The sequence below is a fragment of the Coloeus monedula genome, assembly GCF_965178545.1.
Source record: "Coloeus monedula genome assembly, chromosome: 9".
NCBI lineage: Eukaryota > Metazoa > Chordata > Aves > Passeriformes > Corvidae > Coloeus > Coloeus monedula.
Window position 1 is genome coordinate 2,509,349 of NC_138789.1, and position 26,099 is coordinate 2,535,447.

The window sequence follows — 26,099 nt, forward strand, 5'->3', positions numbered from 1 at the left end:
TGGAGCAGCCACCTGTCCCTTCCAGGACAAAAGGAACGTACTGGACAAGCCCTGCAGGTCTAATTAGGTAATAAAGCTCCTGTGTAATGCCAGTTTTGCCTCTGTAAGGTCTGAGGGGCTTGTCTGCCCTCTGAATTTCTGAGAGACTGGGAAACACATAACATACATTGGGGAAAAAAGAGTACTCATGTTAAGCAAAGACAAATTTTGCGAGTCAAAATTTGCCCACAGATGTGATCCCCTGCACGGAGGCACACGTTCCTCGCCTAGCATTGCTCACCACCAAAATTAGCTCCCTTTAAAGATGATGTCATGTTTCCACCCTTGGTTTTATCCTTCTACAGCTATTACTTCTTGGCACATAAACCCATCTGAAGTTGGCATCCCATCCTCTGCATGGGCACAGTGCCACTGCAGCAGATGGGTGAGCAGTGAAAGTAGCACAAGTGGCAAGTCAGACCTTTAGCAGGGTAACTTCTTCTCCAGCAACTAGGAAAAGGCACTCAGTGGAGTTGTTCAGCACCTAAAATCCAGGTATAGTGACATTAGTAATCCATTGATGAGCTAAATGCTGAAGAGTGCAGGTTACCAAACACAGGCTCAGAGAGTAAGTGCTTTTGTAGTTATTTTGGACATAAATTTCACAGAAGAAAGTACTGGGTCCAGAAATTACTTTTCCAATTTGTTTTGTGATGTAAAGGGTTTTTCCTATACACTTAATCAAATGAATGAATTCTTGCTTAGCCTGAAACACAGAAAAATATATCCATGAACTAGAGAATAAACATGGAAAATTTACAGTATCTGTAAGTCTGTTCTGGAAATGGTCTTAAGAACTCACTCAGTTAAGCAGGTCAGATTCTTGGTTTTCAATAATCTTACGGAAACGAAAATTTCTGGATCCAACAGTATTTATCCACGTCTCTATAAGGAAGTGAGAAATCCACAATGTAAGATGCCAGAGCTTCTATTTTCTTTTGGAAAACCACCAACTTTCTGAAACCCCCACACTTTTCAGTTGCAGGAATTTGGTTTATGGCAACGGCTCTATCAGATTCCAGGCACTGCTGAATTGATTGGAAAGCACATGGTTGCTCATAACAAGGTGGAACTAGGTACCTTTCTTCTGAAATCAGCTGTGATAGGTGTTGTAAGAGAAGGAAACAAATGAACATCTCAAGTATTACACTGGTTTCATTTCCTTTCGTGCTAACCTTAAACACTATAGAGGGAATGTGCTAAGTGACCTTGGAAATAAACATATTATTTTGTATGTGCTTCGAGTTGAATGTCTACAAAATCTCTCTGTGCTGCTGGACATTGCTGACTCCTGCTGGGCTTCTGTCTCCCTGCTCAGGAGAGGAGTCACTCACAATTTTTGTGGACAAACGGAAGCTGAGCAAGAGGTCAGAAGGAAGCGACCCCAGCACCAACAGCTCCGCGGTGACGCTGGAGACCCTGCACCAGCTGGCAGCCTCCTACTTCATCGACAGGGACAGCACCCTGCGGCGGCTGCACCACATCCAGATCGCCTCTACCGCCATCAAGGTAGGCAGAGCTCCGGGACACACCTCCAGGGGAGGTGCCAGCCTCACCAGCTGCTCCTCAGGGGAAATGTGGTTTGGTTAGTAATTGTTGGCAAAATAATCGGTTTTATTCTCTTTTTTCACCCGAGTCAAAGCATTCAATTTATAATGAAGATGCTAGAGTGGAAGAGGGCCTATAGAGGTACTAGAGGTATTGGTGAAGAATGATACATAATTTGACTGACACAGAAGTGTTTATAGAAGTGTTTGGTCATTGAGACAACCTCACGTACATGTGTGATCAGTAACTCCATTTATAGACGGATTTATATTTCTCACACTTCTTTCTTTTTCTTCTTCTTTTTTTTTTTTTTTTAATGGATTTTGGAGCAGTTTGGAACTCTTGCCTCTGAAGTTTTATGGAGATGCATTATTTTCTGTTAAGAACTAGCTTTAGCACGGTTTGTCAGTCAAAGCACCCTCTGTGCTGACTGCTGCAGGTCACTCCTAGCACTGATGGATGCTTGGCCAAGATCAGTGCCCCAGGTAGGACATAAAGCAACTGCTGTCCTCCTGAGGAGATCTCTAGTTTTATGTTACTCATTTGAAATATCCTCTCCCAGTTCATTTCCAGCACTGAAGGGCAAATAAAATCGTAACTTGCAGTTGAATGTGCAGTAATTATGAAGTTCTTAATGCAAGATGTGATTTAGGATCCTTTCTGCTGATTGAATCTTTCCACTGGTAACCAAGATCTTCACTAAAGGCTCCTGAAACCAGATGCAATTCCCACCTGCCTTAGCTGTTACTCAAATAAATATAAATTTACGTCCTTGAAAGTGCCTTTACTGGGAGAAGGATCCAACCAGAATTTGTGGCTCCACAGCACGAGTTTGGCTGCTGGTCTGTGGAGGACATTCCCACAGTCCCATCCATCCAGGAATGGTGGCGTGGCAGCTCAGCCCAGCTCAGGGCTGGTCACCTGCTGGTGCCAGATGGTGTTTGGCTCTTCAGGCAGCACCAGGGTTTGGTTGATGCTGCCCATCTCATCACCCGGTCTTGGAGGAAGGACTGGATTGGGAGGTTCTGGTGAGGTGGGATTGGATTCTTCTCCCAGGCAGCTGGTGATAGACAGCTCAGGTTGTTCCCGGGTAGGTTCACAAGGGATTTTAGGAAAACTTTCTTCACCTAAAGAGTGGTGAGGCACTGGAAGGGGCTCTCCAGGGCAGTGGTGGAGTCCTCATCCTTGGAGGTGTTCGAGAAGTGAGTGGATGAGATGTGGGCTAGTTGACAGAATGGTTTGAAGGCTGGTGTTCTTGGAGATCCTTTCAACCTTGATGGCTCAATCAATTCCATGATTCTTGCTGCAGACCATGGAGTCACCCACCCCTCTGATCTGACTTACCTTCACAACCTGACTGTTTATCACACAGATGTACAACAACCTTTAAAACCAGGCTCCTTCCACATGCAAAAATTCCTTGTGGGAAGATAATTGATGACTGCAACCAGTGGTAACTCAAGTGACAGAACATAGCAATGCAGAGACAAAACACTGCCTGAAAGAAATCTGCCCCTTCTAGTTGCTGAAATATTTTTAAGAAAATTTGTGTTACAGTGCAAAATTCAACCCCGCTCACCCAGAGTTTACAGAATGAACCTTCTGCGTATCCAAAGATTTCTACAAACACTACAAATGAAAGATTTCTCTCCAGCCCGCTGCTGAGGTGGATGCAAACCAAGTGTTAGTCTACCAGCAAATTTGATTTGGTTAATTGGCGGCAGGAGCCTCCAGGAAATGGTTCCCACATCAGATGCACCAGTGCTGATAAATGAAACCCTGGCTTCTTCCACCGTTTCCATTGAGAGGCCTGGAACATTTGCATGACAAATTTCTACTGTCAGAACACTTAATTGAACAAAAAACCTGTTTCTGTTGAAAAGCAGGAGCACAAAAAGAGCCAAGGAAGGCCTTTTTTTTTTTTGTTCTATAAGCACAGGTTTTTGAAAGACTGCTGTTTTTAAATTGGAAAGCCATCGGGTAAAGTTTTAGATCCAGGGTGTAAGTAGCACATTTGAAGATTATTCATTAAAACATATACACTGACATCCGAGATAGACTCCTTTCCATACAGCTGCTGAATCAGGTCTCCATGTCCCAACGTGAGGGTTGATTTGGGAGAAGTGACACCCTGAAGGACCTGGGGACCAGGGTGACCGTCAGACCCTCCCCTCCTGTGGGGCTGTAGGGAGGAGTGACCCCAGTGCTTTTTACACCACAGACTCCTGAGCAGCTTTTTAAGTCCCAGTGTCACCAAAACTGTGGGAAAAAACACAAAAACTCTCCAGCATAACTTTTAATGTTAGAGAATTCAGGCATTGTTTTATTCTGGACAGGATGTTCTGGCCAGGATGTGCAACAGAAATAATTTCATCCATGCGTTGCTCGGGGTTGTGCAGAGAAAATCATTCCATCACACACGGTTCTTTACTAGATTTTTCACATATTTATACAGAAAAAACTCATAGAAATCCACTGGCTCAAATTGGTCCCGAATTATACAATTACATCTTACATCTTCTGTGCTACTCCTGGTCTGAAAATGCTAAGCTCAGCAGGCCTCGTCCAGGGAACAGAGTCTTTTGAAAAGAAACTTTAATTCCTTTCCCCTGGACAAAGATGAACAACCCCCTGACCCAAGTCAGTTAAAAATTTTAAAAGTTGTATCATTTCCCACACCAGCACCTCCTGTGTCTGACTTGCTCACCGCAGCTTTGCTCAAAGCTTTCCTCTGCACGAGAGATTTGCCAAAGGAGCCCAAGAAAAGGTCTCGCAGCTTGGCAGAACTCCCTTTTGACCAGCATCAAAGAAATCCAAGATAAAGGTATTGGCACCGGTTGAAAAATCCCTAAAATTCTGAAGTAATATTAGAAGTTTTCCCAGTGACATGTAATCATTTTTTGATTGCTGACTGGTTAGCAACAACATCCAAAAAATCATGTTCAGGACCTAGTTAGTGTTTGATACTATCGCTTTTTATTAATTGTGGATGGCATTTCCATATGAAGTATTCTAGACTCTACCATTTTAACAGAGTTGCTTATATTTTAGGAAGAGAGAGCTGAGAGTATCAAAAATGTTTCATATAGCTCATGCTCTTACTAGGATCAACACAACTACCCTGTTGGTAATGCACATCTGAATAAACCAACCAAACCGAAATATTGTATGGAACAGAAAAGACTTAAAAAACACAAATCAAAAGCCCTGACCCTTGCTGTTACATCAGAGCACTCCAGTGCATGAATGAAATCTGCCACTCCAGTTCCTGGACTTCGAAATGAACAGGAATAATTTGCTTTGCTATTTGACTTCTTGTTCGTCACATTTCCTGTGATGATGGGCAATCTGAAGCTGCAGCAGCAGTTAGAGAAGAATAGCACAACTGCTTGCACACCACATGTCTTCTGATTGTTCAGGGATGGTTATCTCGATGGCTGGGACACCTCTAAAATATTATTTGTGAAGAGAAATTCCAAATACCATTTCTTTCCTTCAAAATCACACAACCCCCTCCAAAGCCAATATGTGCTTATTCTTTTTTCCCCCAAATTGGGATAAGCATCTCTTTTACAGGTTAGACTACATCACTCTCACACCTCTTTTTTCTCTATGAAAAAAAAAATTGCAGATTTTCTCCTAAAAAAAAAAAAAAAGATAATTTTTATAAACACACGATATATCTTCTAAACAAATGCCTACATTAATTCTGTGTCCTTTCTTGTCATTTTTTGTTCCTCCTACTACCTGAGACATAATTATCCTTAAAAGTTGCATTGAGGCTGCTGCTGATGGGGGCTCTGCGTTAATCATGCAGACAATACACTGTTTATTCCACATTAAAAGAGGTAACATCACTCCGTGGTAACATTTTCTGACTGGAAATCAAAACGTCCATGGGAAGAGCCCGTAGCTTGTATCAATATTTAATTTATTTCAAAGTCCCTGATACGAACATTCTTCCAATATGATTTTAACAGGCGCATTTCAGAGTGAGTGCTAAGGCTCATGTGCTAAATCAACAGTTTGGAGCCTCCAGGGCCTCACTGGAACCTCACCAGGTGCCTGAGGGCTGTGTCTCATTTGCATCACATTTACATGAACAGACAGCCTGTTGTGTTTGAAATATTACAGGTCCAACGTTGCTTCCTCGACATGCTCATTTTGGAGGTGTTATCCTAGGAAAATCTCTCTTCAGCTGCACGGATGGCTCTTGGTTCTCCTTGTTAACAACCTATTAGGATGATGGGGTGTGCTCTGCTCTGGTCTAACAAAACCCTGCCTGGCCGTGGTGATGCCCACAGCCCACTTGAAGGCATCAGTGGGAGCAGAATACAGATAAAGGCAGCAGATTTCCCCTTGCCCCGTTAATGAGTGATGCTCTGAGCCCCCACCAAGGCGGTGCCGTGCTCCTCTCAGACGACTCCAGTTTGCCACAAGCTGTAATTCCAGCACCGTCCCTAACAAACTTCTGCAGAAACTCCAAACAATGGTGCAGAACACATAAAAACCACCTCGGCTGCATGGTAAATTAAATATTACCGAACAGTCTCACTGCATTCTGCAAAATTATAAACGCAGTTATGTCAGTTACAGCATTGCCATTAATGAAGTGAGGCTGCTCCATAGCTGTCTCTTGGAGGAAACTGCCTTCCATCCCAGAATACACCTCCTTTTGTGGGAGCTGGGCCAGGTGAATACAGCAGAGGTGTTATTGTAGAGTCCAAACAGTTCTGGGACAGCCACAGTGCAATAAAGGAACAGGAGGCAACAGAAGAACAGATGCATAAATTGAATTTTCCACCAGCTATTTACAGCTATTTACAGCCCATTTATTCCATCTGAGTGAGAAAGAATAAACATCCCTGAGAATGTGCCCTGTAATTCCAATTAAATTTTATTGTGCAATTTGCCTTTTACTTTCCCCAAACCACTTTTTTTTTTCCTTTGCTATGAGAGATTTAAGCATTTTGTTTTATCTGAGAAGTTTAGATTACAAAGAACAGGGCTCTATTGTGATGGTAACTATATCTGATTATCTATAATTAACCCGTGAATGACTCATGGTGGGCGGTTAGAGAGGAAACTTAAGTGTAATGAAATTAGTTTCTCACTCAAGACTCAGACTGAAATACAGACCTTTTTTTTTTTTTGGTTTTCCTTGTTTTGTCTGAAAAAGCTTGCTTGGTTCAATTTTTTTTTCCTTTCATACCTCCTTTTTGAATGTGTTTTTCTGTGAATTCAAATAATTGCTGTAATCAAAAGCAGAAATGCTGAAATACCATAAAGCCCTGAGCTTTTGTCAGATTTCTGACAAATTCTAAATCTCAGCAGTGTGCACAGTTTTGTATAAACAGCCAACTTTTGGGAAGCTTTCGAAATCCAGATCTCGAACCCTTCTTGCCCTCACTTTATCCATTCAGTTTGTGGGTAGAATTTAAGACTGCACTGCTGAGAAACCTTGTAAAGGACCAAAGACTGGGAAAAAAATTTGCCCAGCAACAGCTTTAAAGTGTAAAATCACATCTAGAAGCACTGTTTTGGAAAGTCCTGTGATAGCAGGTTTGTATTTATTTCATTGAAGAAATGAAATACAAATGTAAATTTAACTGGAACAATCTACAGAATTAAGAGCCAGAAATTATTAATCCTTATGAAAAATTTGGGGTTTCCCTGTGGTGTAGGTTTGGTGACATGACTTAAGCATGTCAAGGAAAAGCCACAGAACAGATTCTCAAGGACAGGTATTGCTCAGGACCATTATGAAATGCCAAGTTCTCCCCTACCTTGGGAGATCAGACTGCCTTCATACAAGACCAAAGCTTGACATTTCTCCAAGGGGGAGTTAAAAGTTAGGAAATACGTAGGAATTGTGATCTGGAATGTTTTTCTCCCCCGAATTTTCTGTGAGAATTGAATACTTCTGCAGGTGTCTTCAGAAATCTCACTCAATATTAAGAGCTTCACAAACCCAGCTTCCTATTAATATGGCAAAGTGGGAACTTCAAATTTAAATTTGGGTCATTATTTTATCTTGCCAGAAGGACTGGGACCTGCTGTTAGACTTTGGGCATCACCCAAAGGTAGCTAGGAAGTCTCTGTACCATCTTCTACTGCACAGCACGGGATTGGTGTTTGTGTCACTATAAAAATGAAGTACCTGAGGTTTCATGCTTCTTCTTTGTGGAAATAGTTGGAGATCTTTGGATTAAATTCACCATAGGTACAGCAAGGTATCTCGTGACTTCTGTGTGTGGACTGTTCACTAATTTTAAGAATATACAAAGTGAAATATTAGGGATCTATTTCCATATCTTTTTGAGGAATTTAAGGGGATGATATTAAAAAGCCCTTTAATTCATCGGACAGTTGAGCTTTAATTAAACTGAATCTCCAGGGCTGAATCTCCAAAGGTAATGTACAGGTCAGTTCTTGAGCAGGTGTAAAACAGCACAATTCATGTGAGAATCTGGCCCTCACTATTTCAGAGAGAGAGAAAAGAGCAGGGGGGAAATCCTAAAGTATCTAAAGGGGGCTTTCAAGAAGGCTGCAGAGGATCTTTTGAGAAGGAGAAGTAGTGATGGGAGAAGTGGAAATGGCTTTAAGCTGAAGGAGGGCAGGGTTAGATGGGATATTGGGAAAAAATTCCTCCCTGTGAGGGTGGGCAGGCCCTGGCACAGGGTGCCCAAAGAAGCTGTGCTGCCCCTGGATCCCTGGAAGTGTCCAAGGCCAGGTTGGATGGGGCTTGGAGCAGCCTGGGCTAGTGGAAGGTGTCCCTGCCCATGGCAGGGGGTGGCACTGGATGGGCTTTAAGGTCCCTTCCTACCCAAACCAGGCTGTGATGCTGTGATTCCAAACCCAGAGCAGGAAGTTGAAGCAGTAACATTTCACTAATCACTCTCAGTGCCCACTCAGCAGCATCACTGCCACGATCCATCACAGCAGCTGCAGCACCAGGCACTCCCAAGGGGATGTGTCTTAGCAGCCCCTGATACCAGCCACACTCTCGTTATCTTTGCAGCAGGGAGTGCAGAGGAGTAATGACTGCAAGGAGTTACAACTCGTTGGCAACACAGCGTGAGATGCTTTTAAATACAAAAAAATGGCACGTAATAGAGATGCTTGGATAAGCATTTTGGAAATATTTTGGATAACTATTCTTCACTTAATGAAAAAAAAAAAAAACAAAAGCACAAGAAAACAACAACAGAAAAGGAGAGAACACATGACATGACAGAGCAAAATAAATTGAAGGGCTCTTCTATTAGTTATGAGTTTAGTCAAGAGAGAAGAGTAAAAAAGCAGACAGGGAGATGAAGACTGCCAAACCCTGAGCAGGCTATAAATATACATATGTAAACGAGAAACCTTAGCAGCACTCACACAACACTTGCCATCACAGTTGTCAAAAACCTATAAACAATTCACACTACAGTTCCTCAAATGTTCCATACTCTTTTTTTTTTTCCCCCCTCTCCCTAAAAAAGTGAAACTAAAGTAAACAAACCCAGAAGGTGGAGAAGGGTTTTAGTATTGAGAGCTCCACAGTGAACATATTGAACAGTGCAGTTAGGCAGAGCATTCCAGCAGGAATTTGGAGGCACTCAGATTTGTACAGGTTTCAGTTTGATCTTTATTCTGGCTGGCTTGTGTATGGGTTGGGGAACTTCAGCACTCTGCCTGTCCTCCACCCTCTAATTGGCAGCTACTGCTTGTCAGCAGGTCAGAGAATGTCAAGCAAGGACTATAAAATTCACAGAACATTTCCCTGCCTCTGAGCTCTCAGAAACAGGAGATAGCACGTATCAACAGCTTGTATGAGCACAGAGGTCAGATTAGGAAGAATATCTCAGACGAATGGAGACTGCATCAGAAGAAGGCATCTTAACGAATAAGAAAAGGCTGTGGAAAGTTTTCTGTGTTCATCTTATTTTTCCTAGAGAATTTTTGCCGATAATACATTTTTGCATGTTTTGTTGTTATCGTTTATGATTCAATCTGCAATCAGCCCCTTCGAATAAATGAATAAATCTGTTCATTTAGTGTGAAAAATTATCCCTTGCGTGGGAATCCTTCACATCTAACTGACACTGAGAGTTATATCATTGCTGTCTTCTGCACTTCACTGTTATTTTTACCTTGCAGACCCTCTCATGGTGCTTCAGCAGAATTTGCATGTCTGACAGCAAAACTATAATTTAATCTCTTACAAGATAATGCATATAATGCCTCTATATGCTGAAGCAGAGCTGGGTTTAAGAAAGGTTTCATCATTCATCCAGGAGACTTTCTGCGCTGTAGAGTGAGCATTATTCCCAGATCTTTAACGCCTGACAGGTTGGAAGTTTCATCACTGTTCTACAGAGTTGAGAGCAGGACCCAGTGAGTGAAATAAAGGGTGGCTCTGGTTTTGCACAGCGAGGTTCTGACCTTACGCAACGAATAAACACCGCTGACATCAAGGAAGCTTCTTCTCATTCACATGGGTGCCACTGAGAGCAGGGCTTCCACAAGTCAGCCTCACCTACCATCTTCCCAATCCATGGCACTATTGCTCATTATCTCTCTCTGGATGACCCAATTTAGCCCTCTATTTTCCAGGGAACAGTTAATACATTTCATGGGCTTTGGGTGTTCTTCCTTTGAATTTTATTAAGAGTAATACGAAAAGAAATAATAAAAAGGCCTTCTTGTGTCATGGTTATAATAGTTCATAATTTTCCAACATTTATAATAATTCCACCAAATGGAGGATATTAAAGTCTCCCAAATAATATGTAAATTTACCAGGAAATTTAATTTTATCTTCTCCAAGTGTATCTAGAGTCTGGCAAATGAAAAATCATTCCATGTCTTTTCTTCAGCTTTTCATGAAATCCTTAATGTGTAATATTAGGTGATGATAAAACCTTGATGATAATAGAGAAAATGGTTTGAAGAGAACCATTAAAACATTCTTCCTCTCATGATTTAGTCCACTTAAGTAGAGTTTATTCTTATTCCATTTCTCTGTTCGAAATACAACATTCACAAGAATACTGAGCTGTTCTCGGAAATAAATAGCCCATGTTCCTTCAGGCATAAAATAAAATGTGTTGGTCCACTTTTCTTACTTTGCTATTGGTTTACACTGGGGAGGATCTGTCCTTCCTTGACGAAAACATCCCAAACTGGCAAGTCTGCAGTGTGTGACCTGAGAGTTCTACCCAGGCTTAGAAATAATTGTGCATACATATGAGACAAACATTCTGATAATTAATGGGGCATAAGGAAAACATACAGTGGCATATATATTCATTTAATCCAGATATTTACATGCGTAAGATTTTTAGTTGAGAAAACAACTCTTGTCAAAAGGTTTTTCGTACCTACCATACCATGAAAGGAGATGGACACGCAGATATCTGGGAATGTCCTACCTCACACGGCCACCTGCTCAGAAACAAAGCAAAACCTGCTGGTGGCTCAGGGTTTCATTCAATTCTGAGCAGAACAAAGTCCTTTCAGTTCCACAGGACTCCACACTCCTGATAATAAGCGCTGCTTTCTTTTCAAAGGTTTCCTCTTCTTCCTTCTGAACTTCCCTCCTTCCCTAGATTCTTATGCTCGTAGGAACTCTGGCTCTCTCTTTTTCTGTTTTTTGATGGAAAAAATGCACTTGCCCTTATCATACATCATTCTTTGCCCTCGCCATCGTCTCATCTATGTCAGGTCCAGAAAGAAATGAATAAAACCCCTTGGACAAGATCCTATACTCTACATTCTAAATATTTTTTCCTACCCAAACTAGGACACATTCACGTATGTTTTAATGAACAGGTCTTGATATTTCATAGGTCTTTCTATTCCCACGAATCAGGATGATGTGAAGGATTTTCCAGCTGGGCTCAGCAGTCTGTCTGGGTAACGTTGCTCTTATAGCCTAATTCTAAGGGCAGTCTTCTGTACATTAAAGTATCTCTTCCTGTTTAGTTCATGAAATAACAGTGTTGAGAATCACTGGGTTCTCAGCCAGAAGTTTCCATATGAATGAAGCAGCCGTATGAAATGAAGTTTAAAGCTTCAGTATTAAGTTGGTTTTCTTCTCTAACACAAATTTAGCGAAGCTTAATTCCCTTTGGCTTGAACAACTGATTGGGATTTAATGATGAAATTATAGATCAGTTGCAACTGCCTGGTCTGTAGGTAGGTCTGCAAAGATGCAGGAAAACACACTGAAAACCGGTCGGATTAAATTAAGAGTTTAGTAAAACTGTAAATTGAGAGTTGGCTGTGACAAAGGGACAGAAAGGGCAACTTGTGTTACAATCATTTACCAGAGGGAATAAATGGGTGGGAAGTAATGAGGATATAACCTAAAAATAAATCCCTGCACACATCTCTGTGAGCCAGGCAGACACCCACGTTATGGACACTAATGTGATTTCTTGTGAGAGCTTGGGATGGCAACCCCAGGAGGGGGAGTTTGATGGCCAAATCAAATGGACATGAAAAATGTCCTGCTGCAGATGTGACCACGAGTGAGGAGCAGGGTGATCCCAGCTGGAGTGCCACAGACAGCACAAATAACTCAGGAGTTTCTGGGCAGGAAATGTAAGACCTGGAAGCAGCTTAAAGCAGTCAATTGTTAGAGATGTTGCTGAAAAGAACATTGCATCTAAGTTTTAGAATTGCACAGAAATGGATAATCAAAGGTGAAATCTCTATGGAAAATTGAGTTCTTAATTAACCTGACCTTGTCATTTTGATTTTTAAGCTTCAAGACTTTAAATGCCTTTCGTGTTATTTTTAGCACCTAATGTTAACCTGTCACATTTTTTCTTTGGCACAAGTTTGAGGGTTTTAAAATTTTTTCTTATTTCTCTTAAAAATAATATATGCATAATTTTAAAAACTGACCACATTAAAGGTAAAACGTTCCCAAATTATCCAAAGATATTTTTTATATTTACAAAGAGGATCTTTTTCCTGACACTTCAAAAAGAAGAGGAACATTTTAACTTTCCATCCTGATTCAGGAAGGACTATATTTTTTATTCATACTTTGACAACATAAGGAAAAAAAAAAATATTTTCCATTCAACTGCAGTATTATTATGACTAATAATATCTGTGAGTCTTATAAACAGGCAAATCATCCTGTCTTCCCGAAACTAATGGGGACACAGTGAAAAGTCCCAGTGGCCTCAGCACTGCCTGTTGGAACTGGTCCATGGAGATACAAACCCTGTTCCCTCTCCTCTTCTCTCCCTCACTCTTGGGAAGTCCTTGCATGGGATTCTGCAGTTGGGTTAAATGTAAGAAGACATTTAACATTTACAGTATGAGCCCCCAAATTTCTTCAGAGCCTTTTGTCCTTTATATAGTAATGGGATTATGTTTGGAAAAGGATGGAAAGTTGGGAATTGGGTTTTTCTTAAGTAGGCTTCTTTGCTTTTGCTTTCTGCAGATACCTTGAGATTTTTATGAACATGAAATATTATTTTAATTTGTATCTGTGCTGTTGTCTCTGTTTCTAATTTTATCTTTTACACCAAATATATAGATTTCATTTACTGTTTGTTGCTCAGCTGTCTCTTTTAGGCAATAAAAGCTGAGAAAAAATAGTATTAGTGTTAATTTAAGTAAGATATGGGCGAGCAGAAGTAGCTAAAAGGAGACTGAAACAGAATCCTCCTTTTTTATTACATTTTTGCTAACTCTATTACCTCTCTGTAAGAGAACTTCGCTGTCATCTCTTGCTTCAAGATTAATTAAAAGAGATAACCTGTTCTTCTGGAGATAATGCCTGTCCTCATTCTCTGTATGAGGCTGATGCACCTTTGATTTCTGAAAGTGCAGGAAATAAAGGCTCTGGCTCTGCTGCCCCGCCTGGTTTTCCAGCAGGCTCATTTCCTTGCAAACTTCCCTGTTGCAATCCAGAAGGTGGCATGGGAATGTGGCATCTGACAGGCAGTGGATTTAAAATGTCCTTGAAAAGGGGAAATTGTGGCTGCGATGCCAGAGCTGCCGGTGCCAATATTGTTCCAATGTTCTTGTGGATTCTCCTGGAATTTACAGACAACATATTGCTCCCTGAGATAGTGGGGAACAGACTTGAGTGGAGAGGTGATTGCTCCCTATCAGAGGAACCTGAACAGCCTTAAAAAATCATAGTATTTTTAACAGATGTAACAGCGTAGAATTAAAGTAGTGTGAGTTGATTTCTAGGTCCTGAAGTATTCTGATTTCTGAGGTATTTAATGCTTTATGTGAGGAGAATACACTTCAATTTCCTTGTTATTTTAATGTAACAATCTGGTTCACAGCAAATTCCGGGGAGTGTAGAAACAAAGGAGTGCGAATGGAAGGATTAGACTGATCTCTTGGGAAGCTTTAGTGCTGCATTCAGTAAAATTCAAAGTCGTCTCCTTGCCCAGAAACTTGAAAGAAGTCCCTATTTCCCTTCGAAAGAAGTTGATGGAAATTTTGCAATTATCTCTTTTGCAGAAAGATCAAGTTTACTGTTCCTATTCCATGTTACAGATGACAGAAAAATATGTCAGAGTGTTTCCAGGTCTCCCGAGTTAGTGGGCTCTTCAAATTACAGCACCAGCCCTATGCTGTTAGAAAATGTGTTGAAATTTTGCATGCCTTTGAGGTATTGTTTTAGATTCCTGGCAATTAAAAAAATGATATTGGAAACATGAATCCAACCCCTGACATTGTGAATGCTTCTGGTTTGTCTGTACCTCCTCCAGAAATGTTCATCTAGCCCATAGGGCGAGAAGTACCAGTGCTTGGAACACTCAGAAAATCTGATTTATTTTAATTACACACTCATTAGCGGGAGTTTTTTAATATGTTCAATGACAGAAATAGGGCAGCGGAGCAGCAACTATTGTGTGGCAAAGGGAAGTGCTGGAATAAAGGTGCTTTTGTGAAAAACTGTCAAGCCTGGGGGAAAAGAAAGAAGAGAGTTAGCAGGAGATCCACATCTAAATAGAAAGTACATTTAGTGCCTATTTATTTGATCAGCTCCTTTCTAAGGTGAAATGAGCATCGGGCTGGGATTACAGGGTGTGGGAGCACGGGCTGCAGGACAACCTGAGGGTGAGGTTGGTAGGAGAGTCATGGAATCCGAACCACTAGGGTTGGAAAAGACCTCGCAGATCACCAGACCCAGCCATCAGCCCAGCACCACCACCGTGTTCCTCAGGAGAATCCTGAAGCCTTCAGGTTTCTCCCCATTCCACACTTTTGCCCCGTGCTCTGTGGGCACAAGCACTCAGAACAAACCTTCCTCCCTCACGCAGGTACGAGGAGTTTGCTCTAAATCCTTATTTGAATGTTCAAAGTGTTAAAGAGGTTTGTGAATGCGAGCGCAGCTGCCTGTTCTGCAGTGACCAGCACTGCCTCATCCTCCTTTGTGCTGCTTCAGTTGTCATCCTCAGAAGCCAAATCCATTTTTAAAGAGTGCTGCTGAAGAGGACAGTCCTTTATGCAAGGCACACACCACCTCTGCATGGGCACTTCGTTAGGAATATCAGCTACGTGCGCTTATAAGGACGTGCCAGGAGCAAAATCTCCACAGAAACGTGTTCCCCTTTTATTGGGGAAGTCTTCTATAGGCTTAATTACCATGGACAAAAAAAGCAGACTGTTTCCCAGGGAAATACTACCCACTGATATCACAAGAATTCAGCCCTGCTTAAGTGCTAGGAGGTATGTTCTCAGTGCACTTATAATCGGGTCATTATCACCATGGTTATGAGATTTAACTGACTGAAAACTGTAGGCATTTGTCTCATTAATGCCAAATGTTAGAGTTTATTTCTGGGAACTGAAAACTCTGCTGCCCAGGGAAACCTGTTCTGTGATAATCTCTGAAAACAAGGTGCTGGAGAACATCCTGCCTGCTTCGTGTCAGATGATTTCACAGGAGTTTTGTTACTGGTTCTTAGGGGGTTTTGGTTATTTAATGACTTTGTTCTGTCATGGTTTGCTTTGTGAGTTAATGTTCTTTGTGGGCCACAGGTCGTGCAAAGCAAACGTGGTTCTGGTGCTCTCGGCACACAGTCAGTCACTTCTGGACCATGCTACATCTCAGCATAATCTGCATTTCTGTTTTATTACCTTTCCCTCTCCTCTTTTTGCTTCATCTTTTTTTTTTTTTTTTTTTTTAATACGCTTTCTGACAAAACAGTTTTCAGCTGTGATCTTGGGACTGAACATAGTCACACTTCTCTGCTTGGAAGATAATTAAAGACGTGCCATTGCTTTTCCAATTTCATTCCTATTGTTTCCGAAACAAAAAATGTAAAATCATCAGTGACATCAGTAACACTTGGATCAAACCAGAATTAATGTATTTGTATCCTTTTAAATTTGTTTTTTTTTTTCTTCTCTAGTCTGCTTTGCTATCACCAAAGTTACCCCAAAATGTCCAAGACCAGGTTGGATGGAGCTTGGATCAACTTGGTCTAGTGGAAGTGCCCCTATGGCAGGGCTTGGAACTAGATATTCCTTAAGATCCCTTCCAACCCAAACCAGTCTGTAACTGTACGATTTAGGAAAATCTGATCCTTTCATTTGAACCAAGAATTTGATAGAAATTTGAGGCTTTCATTTATCAGTCACTCACAGTTTTTTCTGATTTACAATCTTTGTGGAGTAGGATTTGTGTAGAGTGTGCAATAGCATATGTAACTGCATGACTTTGACCTCTGACTAGAATTGTCATCCATCAAAATTTGAAGGTTGGGTGATTTTTATATTCTTTAGCATTTCTTTTTTTATATACGGAGACTATTCATTTTGAATTTCTTCTTGCAATCTATTTTCTATGCAGAAGCTAAGAGTACCAGAGCAAGGCAGCTGACAGAGGGTGTGAAGGTACCCAGAAAAGTAAAAGAATGAATAATATAAATATAACATTGGGAACTAAAAAATAACATTTAGAAAAAGTCCTTATTTATTGTAGTATTTGTCCAGCATTGTCTATTATTATCATAATCATTATTATTATAGCAATTTTTTATTACTTCACTGCAACAATGATTGTCTATAAGTCATATCAAAACTGCCCTACATAGTTTTCTCCTGAATCAATGCATTTATAAATGCTATCCCTCAAAACAGTGGTAGTCTCTACTTATGTCTGCCATAATTCAGATAAGAGTGAAGAAGCATGAGCAAAAAGGGGCACAATAAGTACAAAGCTCCTTACCACCCTGCCTTATTATGTGATTTCAGGGGGCATAAAAGAGTGACAGGAATGGATAGGAACTCTGAAGTTTGCTTTATAGTTTATACATTCCATATAACTTTATGAAGCTGCATCGCCTTATAGACAAACGCTTGAAAAGCATAATAATAATACACAAACCAAAACAACACTAAAATAAATGGATCTTTAAATAAAGAATTGCACAGATGAATGCTGAGCATAGTATGTCAGAGTAAGGGTAAAATTCATTGCCACATTTACCTGTCTTTTTTTGTCTCCTGGCTATTTCTCTTATTTGATCTAGGGAACACTCTTTGTTATTGTATAAAGAGAACAGGATTCTATATATGGACTGGGGGTACTTCCAATAAAGAATATTTTAGAATGGAATTTTAGACTGCTTGTTGGCAGAGGGCTGAAGGATCACATGTAAATCACAATTGTCATTCCAGCTGTGTCCAACCCAACTCCTATCCCCTTGCAAGAGTCTTTCTACTGATTGAGGATGATTAAGCAAAAGCTGTAGTAAATCTGGTGCTGTCGTGAATATTAAGGATTGCCAAATGTGTGCAGAGAGGACCCAACCTGACTTGGTCCCATTTCCTTGTGCAGCTTGAGCTGTGCTAGCAGGTTAGGTGGAGGCCAGTTCTGTGTCCTCTCCGTGGGCTGTGGCTCTGCAAAGGGCCTCCTGCTCCACCCTCAGGAACACTTCTTCAAAGTAATGGAAAGGTGCCAGGAGCTTGGAATGACAGGAAGTCTCATATATTCTTTGCAAAAGTGCAAGAAGAATGTGAAATCCCAGTGGTTTCAAGAGCATCATGACCCACCCATAGGCTGTGGGCGAGCCAGGTGACCCTCAGCCACATGAACAATCAGGGTTTGTATCAGCAAACCTTCATATACCCCCCAAATCAGACTGTTCAAATAGCCCTCTCCCTTCTGTTCTTTACAATTCACATTGGTTGTCTGGTTGCATGGCTGTATTTTGGAAATCTGCTCCCTGACCCTATAATTTAGGCTTATTCTCCAGGAGATCCACAGGTGAGTATGATACCTGCAGCAATAGAAGATAGAAGGGGTTGTATTCAAAACGGAGGCAGATACCAAATAAGGGTAAATCTGGCCACAGTTTCTGAAACAGTCAAAGGAAGAGAAGTAGGAAGCTCCAGGAGAGTGGCTGAGAACAGTTTGGGAAGTGCATGGCAGAGGGATTGGTTGTACTTCGACAGCCAGTGGGTCTAGGATGGCCACAACTCCCTGCTGTGCCTGCTTGCACTGCTTTTTCTCCACTTTCACCTTCTTTTCTCTGCCTTGTCTTGATACAAAGGAGAAGGAACTACAAACTCATGAATCTTCTACAGCACCCAATGCAGTTTAAAAAATGTGAGATCGTGGTATATCCACCCATGCTAGGGGTTGGGGTTTCTGCGGCTGCCTGCTCTGCTGACCACCTGCCCTGGGCATCACAGCAGTGCCTCATTGCTCAGAAACTGTATCAGGCCCTTCTCATTTTAAACAGAAATCAGCCCTTTTAATTACTTTGTTGATGCTCAAGAATGATACATAGCATTCCAGGAAGCAAATAGATTGCTAACTTCTTTTTGGCCTTTTATTTAAATGTGCTTACTCACCACCTTGCACCAGGGGACATTCAGATTGGATATTAGGAAAAATTCATTCACTGAAAGGAAGTCCAGCCACTGGCACAGGTTGCCCAGGACCATTCCTGGAAGTGTTCAAACACCATGATATGGTGCTTAGGACATGGCTTAGTGGTGTGTGTATCTGTCAGTCCTGAGTTAATGCTTGGACTTGAAGATCTGAAAGGGCTTTTCCAACCCCAGTGATTCCATGATTTAAATAACTGCTCTCTGCCAAATATAAACCTCCACTGTTAAGCCAGAGCTCCGCTTGTGGAGGTTCTGTTTTGATAAATGTAGCTGTGTTTTGGTTCTGTGGCCATGGATTTGGTGATTGCAACAGAGAGAATATCCAGAATTTTGTGCCTAAACTTATCTCAGGCCCCCTTCCCTTATGAAAAAATATCCCACACTCCCACCACTATAAATACTGCTCATAAAGGGTTTTTAATTCCAAATACTGATCTTCTTCACTGGAAAAATCTAAGCTTTTTCCATGATTTTGAGAAAGACTTGTCATGTGCACAAGTTTCAAGAGGGGGAAATCACAGTCCTCGTTTTTATAAACCACATTTGGCAAACTCATTGTAATTCCCACAGCTATGAAAAATAAATTGTCTTTAGTTTTGTAAATTGGTGTGGCATTACAGCATTCTAGCATTGTACTACTGTAGTATTTGTGTAGTATTGTAGTGGTGTCGTGTTTGTAAGGATTCTCTGTGATAGTACTTCCTGCAGTTTGTGGGACTGGTGAAAAATTTGCCCTCATCCTTTTGGCAGTTAAATTGAGTTATGTCACCATAATCAAGTCTGAAACGTATTTCTGGCTGAAATAGAGGGAAACTTGATGACACAATCTTATGAACTCCCCAGTCTGCTTTGGATAATCCAGCAAGTGCTTCTCCCTTCCCTTCCACCAGGTGACAGAGACACGGACCGGTCCTCTCGGCTGCAGTAACTATGACAACCTAGATTCTGTCAGCTCTGTTCTGGTTCAGAGTCCTGAAAATAAGATTCAGTTGCAAGGTATGTAGGTGCAATTTCATTAATTTGTTTTGGGACGGGGTGACATTTATCACGCTATTTGTTTTTTTCTTTCTTCCACCTCATAAAAGGTCATTTTCCTAATTTTTGTGTGTGTGTGTGTGTGTGTGTGTGTGTGCAACGAGTGCATTCCAGACAAAGTGAAGGAAATGTCAGTACCTCGTGCTGCCTTTCGAACAGAAACAATTTCTGCACCCATCAGAAAATAATTGGAATAGCCCTGCTAACATTCTGCATCCCTCTTTAGCATCCACTGGCACAGCTCCTGAACAGCCTGAATTCCCAGAGATTCCACCAAGCTGCGAGTGACATTTAGTGCGCTCTCAGCCTGCTCCGCACATCCTGAGCAGTAGCTCACACCCCGTGCGGTTGTTCCACCAAAATTAATGGGGTTGCCAGAGGAGCAGGATATCCATTCTCAAATACTCTAAATCGGGAGGAGTCAAAGGGCTTCTCTTGGGAATTAAAAAAAAACAAACCAAACTTGGAAGGTTAAAATCTCACTCATCAGGAAAATAGTAGTAATTGTGTAAAAATAAAAATTAAAAATAGAAAGAAGCAGAAAGAGAAAGCAAAAGGAAGAAGAGAGTAATCATTTCTAAATAATACTTTTTTTTCAAAATTCCAGCAGAAGCATTTCCCAACCTGCATATTAGGTCACAAAAATTTTTGATAAGTCCCCCTTTATGGTATTAGGCCATTAATAATTTCTATTTTCAGTTACAAAAATAAAGCATGAGCAAATTATGGCTATGAAAACACCCACTAAATTCTCTTTAATGGATGTATTCGTGTATACCTCTGACTCTACAGCAATTGATTATTAATTTAAAAATTAATTAAAAATTAATTCTTAATTTGCAGTTGGAGGTAGACACACAACTATTTCCAATATTTAAAATTTCCTATATGAGTTTTGTAAATCACTCAGACAAACAGTGTGAGGTGGTTGGTGACATTAAGAACAGCTCTCAGGGATGATGACCTTCAGTCCTTCCTATCCTTCCGTCTCGGGATATTCTACGATTCTATGACTCTTCCATAAAATATCCATGTGTGTTTTCTCCCTTTCCTTTCTCCCCAGAATAGATTAAATCCATAAAAGCATAAAATTATTTCCCGCAGAGAATATTTTTATTTTGTACTAAAAACTTGTCATTTCCACTGGGATGCAATGAATATTTCCAGAAAGATGTAATTTTTGATGGCTTCCAGCATATTTGCTGTGTTTGTCAGTTAAAATTTGGAAAATAATCTTTGCATCTCTCAGGCTGTGGTTTGTTGCCACTGGATTGTCATGTGGAGAAATGTGTTATCAGAACTGTGTAAACTCTTTAATGGAAGAATCAAGCTGGGCTTTCTTTTCCTTTCACTCCCTCATGGTTTTTCACAAGCACACAACTCTACTGCAATATTTACTCAGGCAGCAGCAGAGTTTCACAAATTTTGACATCAGACAGAAGAAAGCACCGTCAGACCAGGTTTCAGCATTTGTGGTATGAGTTTCGACTTGGAAGGGTTCTGAAATGACTGTTACAGCTATAGTTTGGGATATATCTAAAAATAAGGGATAAATCTCTGTGAAATCGTCCAAGTGCCTATGGAGAAGAAACTTGTATCACCAAATACCCAATTCATATGCTGAGAAATTACTTGGAACACAAATAAGCTCCGCTGGTTCTGGTGGGATTATGTTTGCCACAGAAAACAACAACAAATATGAAATAAAAATTCATAATGTCCCTTGCTCTGGCTCTTTGATTGGTTATCACTAATGCAGCTGGAATGACTGAGGCCTACAGGGTTAAAACACTTCTCTGAAATGATGCCTTAGGTTTTAACTTTTATATTTTTCAAATCCTGCACTGCCTGGTGTGTAACTCTGAAGTTTCTTGTAGCCTGTTAATTTCTGCTCTCTCGTGCCAGGCAGACATAACAAAGCCTCTCCAGGCCTGCTCTCCAGGGACACTCAGACCATCCTAGGCCCAAAAAGTGTAAACCAAAAAAGCCTCTAAGGGGGGTAAGCTGAGGGGAATTTCATCGTTAAACTGAAGCTTTAATTGGAGAATTAACCCTGCTATGCAAATGAACCAAACCTATAAAAGTGTGAAGAGCTCATGACCTGGGGTCCATCTTGGCAGTGGCCTCTGGCTCCCCAGGGGTACCTTTGAAGGCCTTTCAGATAAATACCTGCCTTATTCCCTTATTCCTGTTTAGACTTTGTTTCTAGGAGGCCTCTCAAGGTATCAGTAAAATACTCATTCCCATCACTGGGATCTCATAAACAAGGGTCAAGGCTTTCTGGTCACAAACATGAGGAATTTTTCATTCACCTGCTCCCTGGTTCTGACACAGGAGCTGGATTTTGCACCCTTTGCATGCTAAAACTTTAGTAGATTTAAGACTGAGTTTTCTTCTTCGAGGTTTTGTAGCCCTACCCTTCACATCCAACGGACTGTCCCAGAGCAATTTGCTACCAATGCTAGAAAAATAAAAAAAATCAGCCAAATTCATATTTCAAAAATTTCCTCCAGCCCAATTTCCCTCTTCCTTCTTACTTTACCCTACAGAATCATGAGAGATAATCAGTTGTTTAGACAAGCTACATCTTCTTGTGCCAAAGGAAACACGGAAAACCAGCCCAATTTCAGATGGAATTGTTTACACCTCCTTTCCTGATTATGCCGTATCTTTACTCTGTCTCTCAGGGCTGCTTCCCCCTCATCAGCATTTTCAGAATCTGCATTATTGCTGGCACCAAGATTATAATTCAGCTGTGTGATTTCTTGCTGCAAGGCTCTGACTGCTGTTCACTCAGCAGCTCTTCCCAAGGAGAAGTTGACGTTGCCCAATCCCCCTAGGAAGATCACAACAGTAAATATCTGAGGAATATAGGCTACTCATGAGTGGATGGATGTCCCATGCTAAGAGGGAGATGTGAGGAATATGTCTGAAAATAACTATTAAGAAAGGAAAATACATTACGTAGTACAAATGCTGGACAGACGTGCAAATTGTCTTAAAAACTTAATTTATTTTTTGTTTTTCATAATTGTTTGTTTGTTTGCTACATAGGTTGGGGAAGCTGCTTGGCTCCAGAACTCCCTTTGTGTTTAATACCATAATATTTCCTCCGTGTCCTTCAGGTCTTCAGGTCATCCTTCCTGAGTACCTGCAAGAGCATTTTGTGCAGGCAGCTCTGAGCTACATTGCCTGCAATTCAGAGGGCGAGTTCATCTGCAAGGACAATGACTGCTGGTGTCAGTGTGGCCCCAAATTCCCGGAGTGTAACTGTCCCTACATGGACATTCAAGCCATGGAAGAAAACCTGGTCCGCATAAGTGAGACTTGGAACGCATACAACAGTGAATTTGAAGAATCTGGTGAGATTTTTATGGGTTTTTTTCCCTCTTTGGCTGTGTCTCATGGAATGGCTTGGGTTTCAACTGGCCCGATCCATGTTGTCTTTACAACTTGCATGTGCCACGCTAGGTTTTCCTTAATGCATCCAGGTTTGTTTCCTACATCATTTTCACCTGTCCTGATCATCAGAACTTCCAGTCCCATAGAGAATGGGAACTACAGGTAAAATCAGCTTCTGAACAACTGTTTTCACAACTCGCTTGTTCAGTGCTACCAGGAACAGCTGTCTAGCCAGATGGCGGGGAAAGTAAGGAGAGCTCAGCAGACCTGGGAAAAATCATTGTAAAAAGAAAAAAAAATTGAGGGAGATAAGGAAAAGTCAGAAAAAATACAAAAATCACAGGTTTTAATGAGTTGTGTTGGAGAAAGAGAACCAATCAGTAGAAGAGAAAAGGAGGAAGACTACACAGCGGTCAAGGGAAGAGCAGAATAAATATCAAACAAAACTGAATGAACAGTACTTTATAGACATTCATTTTCCTATTTCTTGTTTTATTGTTACTGATTCCTCAGTTCAAGAGAACTGATAATTTCAAGAGACCTTGTATCAGTTAAAATTTCATTTCTACTTTTAACCTGAGCTTTTTATCTGAGTCTGTTTAGAAGATCTGAGGCCCTTTTGCCATCCTCATGCTCACTTTTAGCAGGAGGAGACCAGAACTTACAATATTTCTCCTTGGAGCATCACAGACTTCTCTGACTATAAAATCATGGATTTGTGTTTTGGTTTTGTCTACATTTGGGTGCACTTTCCCAATGACAATTTGGACGCCTTTAATGATTTGTGGAGCCATGCTATCATTTACTCCTTTCCAAACCAGGGCAAGTATATTGACTCTGCAGAGGGGCACATATTTTGCCATATTTTGTCCTATCTTCATGGGCTGTGACACCATTCAGTGCCTGAAGAATATCCTTTGTAGGCACCTACTTAACAACAATTTTAGTTAGGCTGGAAGAACACACACATCTGAGTCTGTGGAGGATTCTTACAGCAAGCTGTATATGGACAGCAAGTTAATTACGAGTTTGAATCGTTGTCAGCTACATTTCTAGTCCTATGCTCAGGTCTGTGACATGACTGCCAGGGGAAATTTGGTAAGAGTCAAATTCTGGGCTTTTAAAAGATTTTTCAGTTCTGCTGGGTGAATCACTAAAATGCCAACTTCACATATATCTGTCAATTTGGTAATTGCTAGTAGGTGTGGTTACTAAGAAGTGTGAAATTTAGGTTATTAACATTGTTAAGACACATGCCACACTCCCCTCTTTAGCCCTTGAAATATTTAAATCATTTTTAATCTAATAAATATACCAAGCATGACTTCCACAACTCAGAGGTAGCTTAGAATATTCCTGCTTTTATCTCACAAAGTGTTTTGCATAAAGATGTTCATGGGAAGATGAGATAGGTAACCTTGTGTGGGTCTACACTTGGACAAAAGGTGGCACGCGAATTTTTGATTGATGACTTTGTCATTGAGCATTCAACCTCATATAAATCAGGTATTACCTCTGAGCAGCTCTTTCAGTGCTGCCACACATAGTCTGTAAGCATTTCCAGCCACACTGATTTGTATATATATATATATATATATTTTTTAGTATAACTATTGGGACATATTCTGCAACATTTGGAGCTTGAGTGATATTTACATGATGAAAAGCTATTAACAAATGTCAGAGTGACCTGATCCATGTTAACAGCACGATCTGGGAACAAAAGTGACCTTTATTAAGGAAAACTCAGAAACTGCTAAACATTTGTCTAAATCAGTGGGAGTCAGCTTTTGAGATAACAGTATACTGCTTTATTCTAATCTATTTATAATAAAAAGTAAATTCACTAGAAAGAAGGCTAGATTATGCACTAATTTCAGTCTGAGCAGCAAGGGGCAAAATAATCCAGAGCACTCACTGCTGGCCCATACAATCTACTATTAATGGCAGAGGAATTAATGAATTAATGAATTTCCTTCTATGACACTGTAAACTCCAGAGCCAACCAAAGGTAAATACAAGATAATTAATCTTTTACCTTTTCTGCCCTCCAAGCCCATTCTTAGCTCACATGTTACAAAATAGTCCTCAGACTCCAGAAATTAATCTTGTCCCCTAAAACAGACCTTTAAGACTTACTGGGTTCACTCGAGGCCATTCACAGTGCCTGTGGTGGGCAGGGTTTAGTTTAAAGAGGAAGGAGTAAATATTCGGTTTAAGAAGGTTTGTTTACTCTTTGTGTTATCTCTCCTTCTGTCTGTTCAAGATAAAACAACTGAGGAGTGTTTTTTTTTTTTTTTGAAGAAAGGATGAGAGGGTTGGGGCTGTTCAGCCTGGAGAAGAGAAGGCTCAGACACAACATCTATAAACACCTAAAAGGAGGATGCAAAGGGGACAGAGCCAGGCTCTTTTCAGTGGTGCCCAGCAACAGGACAAGGGGAAATGGGCATAAACTGGAACTCAGGAGGTTCCCTCTGAACTCCAGGAGACACTTTTTCACTGAGGGTGACCTAGTACTTGCCTAGTTTGCCCAGGGAGGTTGTGGAGCCTCCATCCTTGGGCTTACCCTAAGGTTGACTGGCCGTGGTCCTGGACAACTGGGTCTAGGTGGCCCTGCTTCAACAGGGCTTTGGACCAGGGGTTCTTTCCCATCTCAGCTATTCTGTTGCTCTGTGATCAAAGAATTGTTGTGGTTTCCACATAGAAGGACTCTGCTCTGCAATCTGGCCTTGCTGGTAGAGACAATTCTCTCCTGCGCCACCCTGACTGCTACAGGTTACATGACCGAACACATTCCAGTCCACAATGTGCCGTTTATCCTCATGTGCAGATTGCACTTCACTCGGGCTCCTCTGGCACTTTTTAACTACTCAAATCCCATTTTGAAGGATGTGCAGCAGTATATAATTTATCCCTCAGTAAATTTGTCTGCCTTTTTCATCTCCCTAGCTGCCCTCCAGCAATAAATACTTGATCACTATTAGCTCAACGAGCTTCGTATAACCCCTTAGTGTCAGGTTATGTACTAAGATCTTAAAGAAATTACATGAGCTACTTCAAATTGTTTACTCTGAACCATCTGCTTATCCTTTATCAGATCTTGTGGCCTCCAGACTCTACTAGTCCCCAAGAAAATGAGCAGCTGTTTCCTTATCAAAAATCCATACGAAAGCTGCTCAACTTTTATTAACAAATTT

At 40.9% G+C, this 26,099-nt stretch overlaps 1 protein-coding gene across 2 annotated transcripts in view; it reads left to right on the forward strand.

The window, feature by feature from the left end:
- Positions 1-26,099, forward strand: part of BRINP3 (BMP/retinoic acid inducible neural specific 3) — a gene marked incomplete at both ends in the record, with an annotated part of 191,625 nt that overhangs the window by 105,681 nt on the left and 59,845 nt on the right. For both annotated transcript variants that reach the window (XM_082287579.1, XM_082287580.1), the window contains 3 exons: positions 1,358-1,548; positions 19,356-19,461; positions 22,626-22,862. In XM_082287579.1, coding sequence (XP_082143705.1) covers positions 1,358-1,548; positions 19,356-19,461; positions 22,626-22,862 — 534 coding nt within the window. The remainder of the gene's footprint in view (positions 1-1,357; positions 1,549-19,355; positions 19,462-22,625; positions 22,863-26,099) is intronic.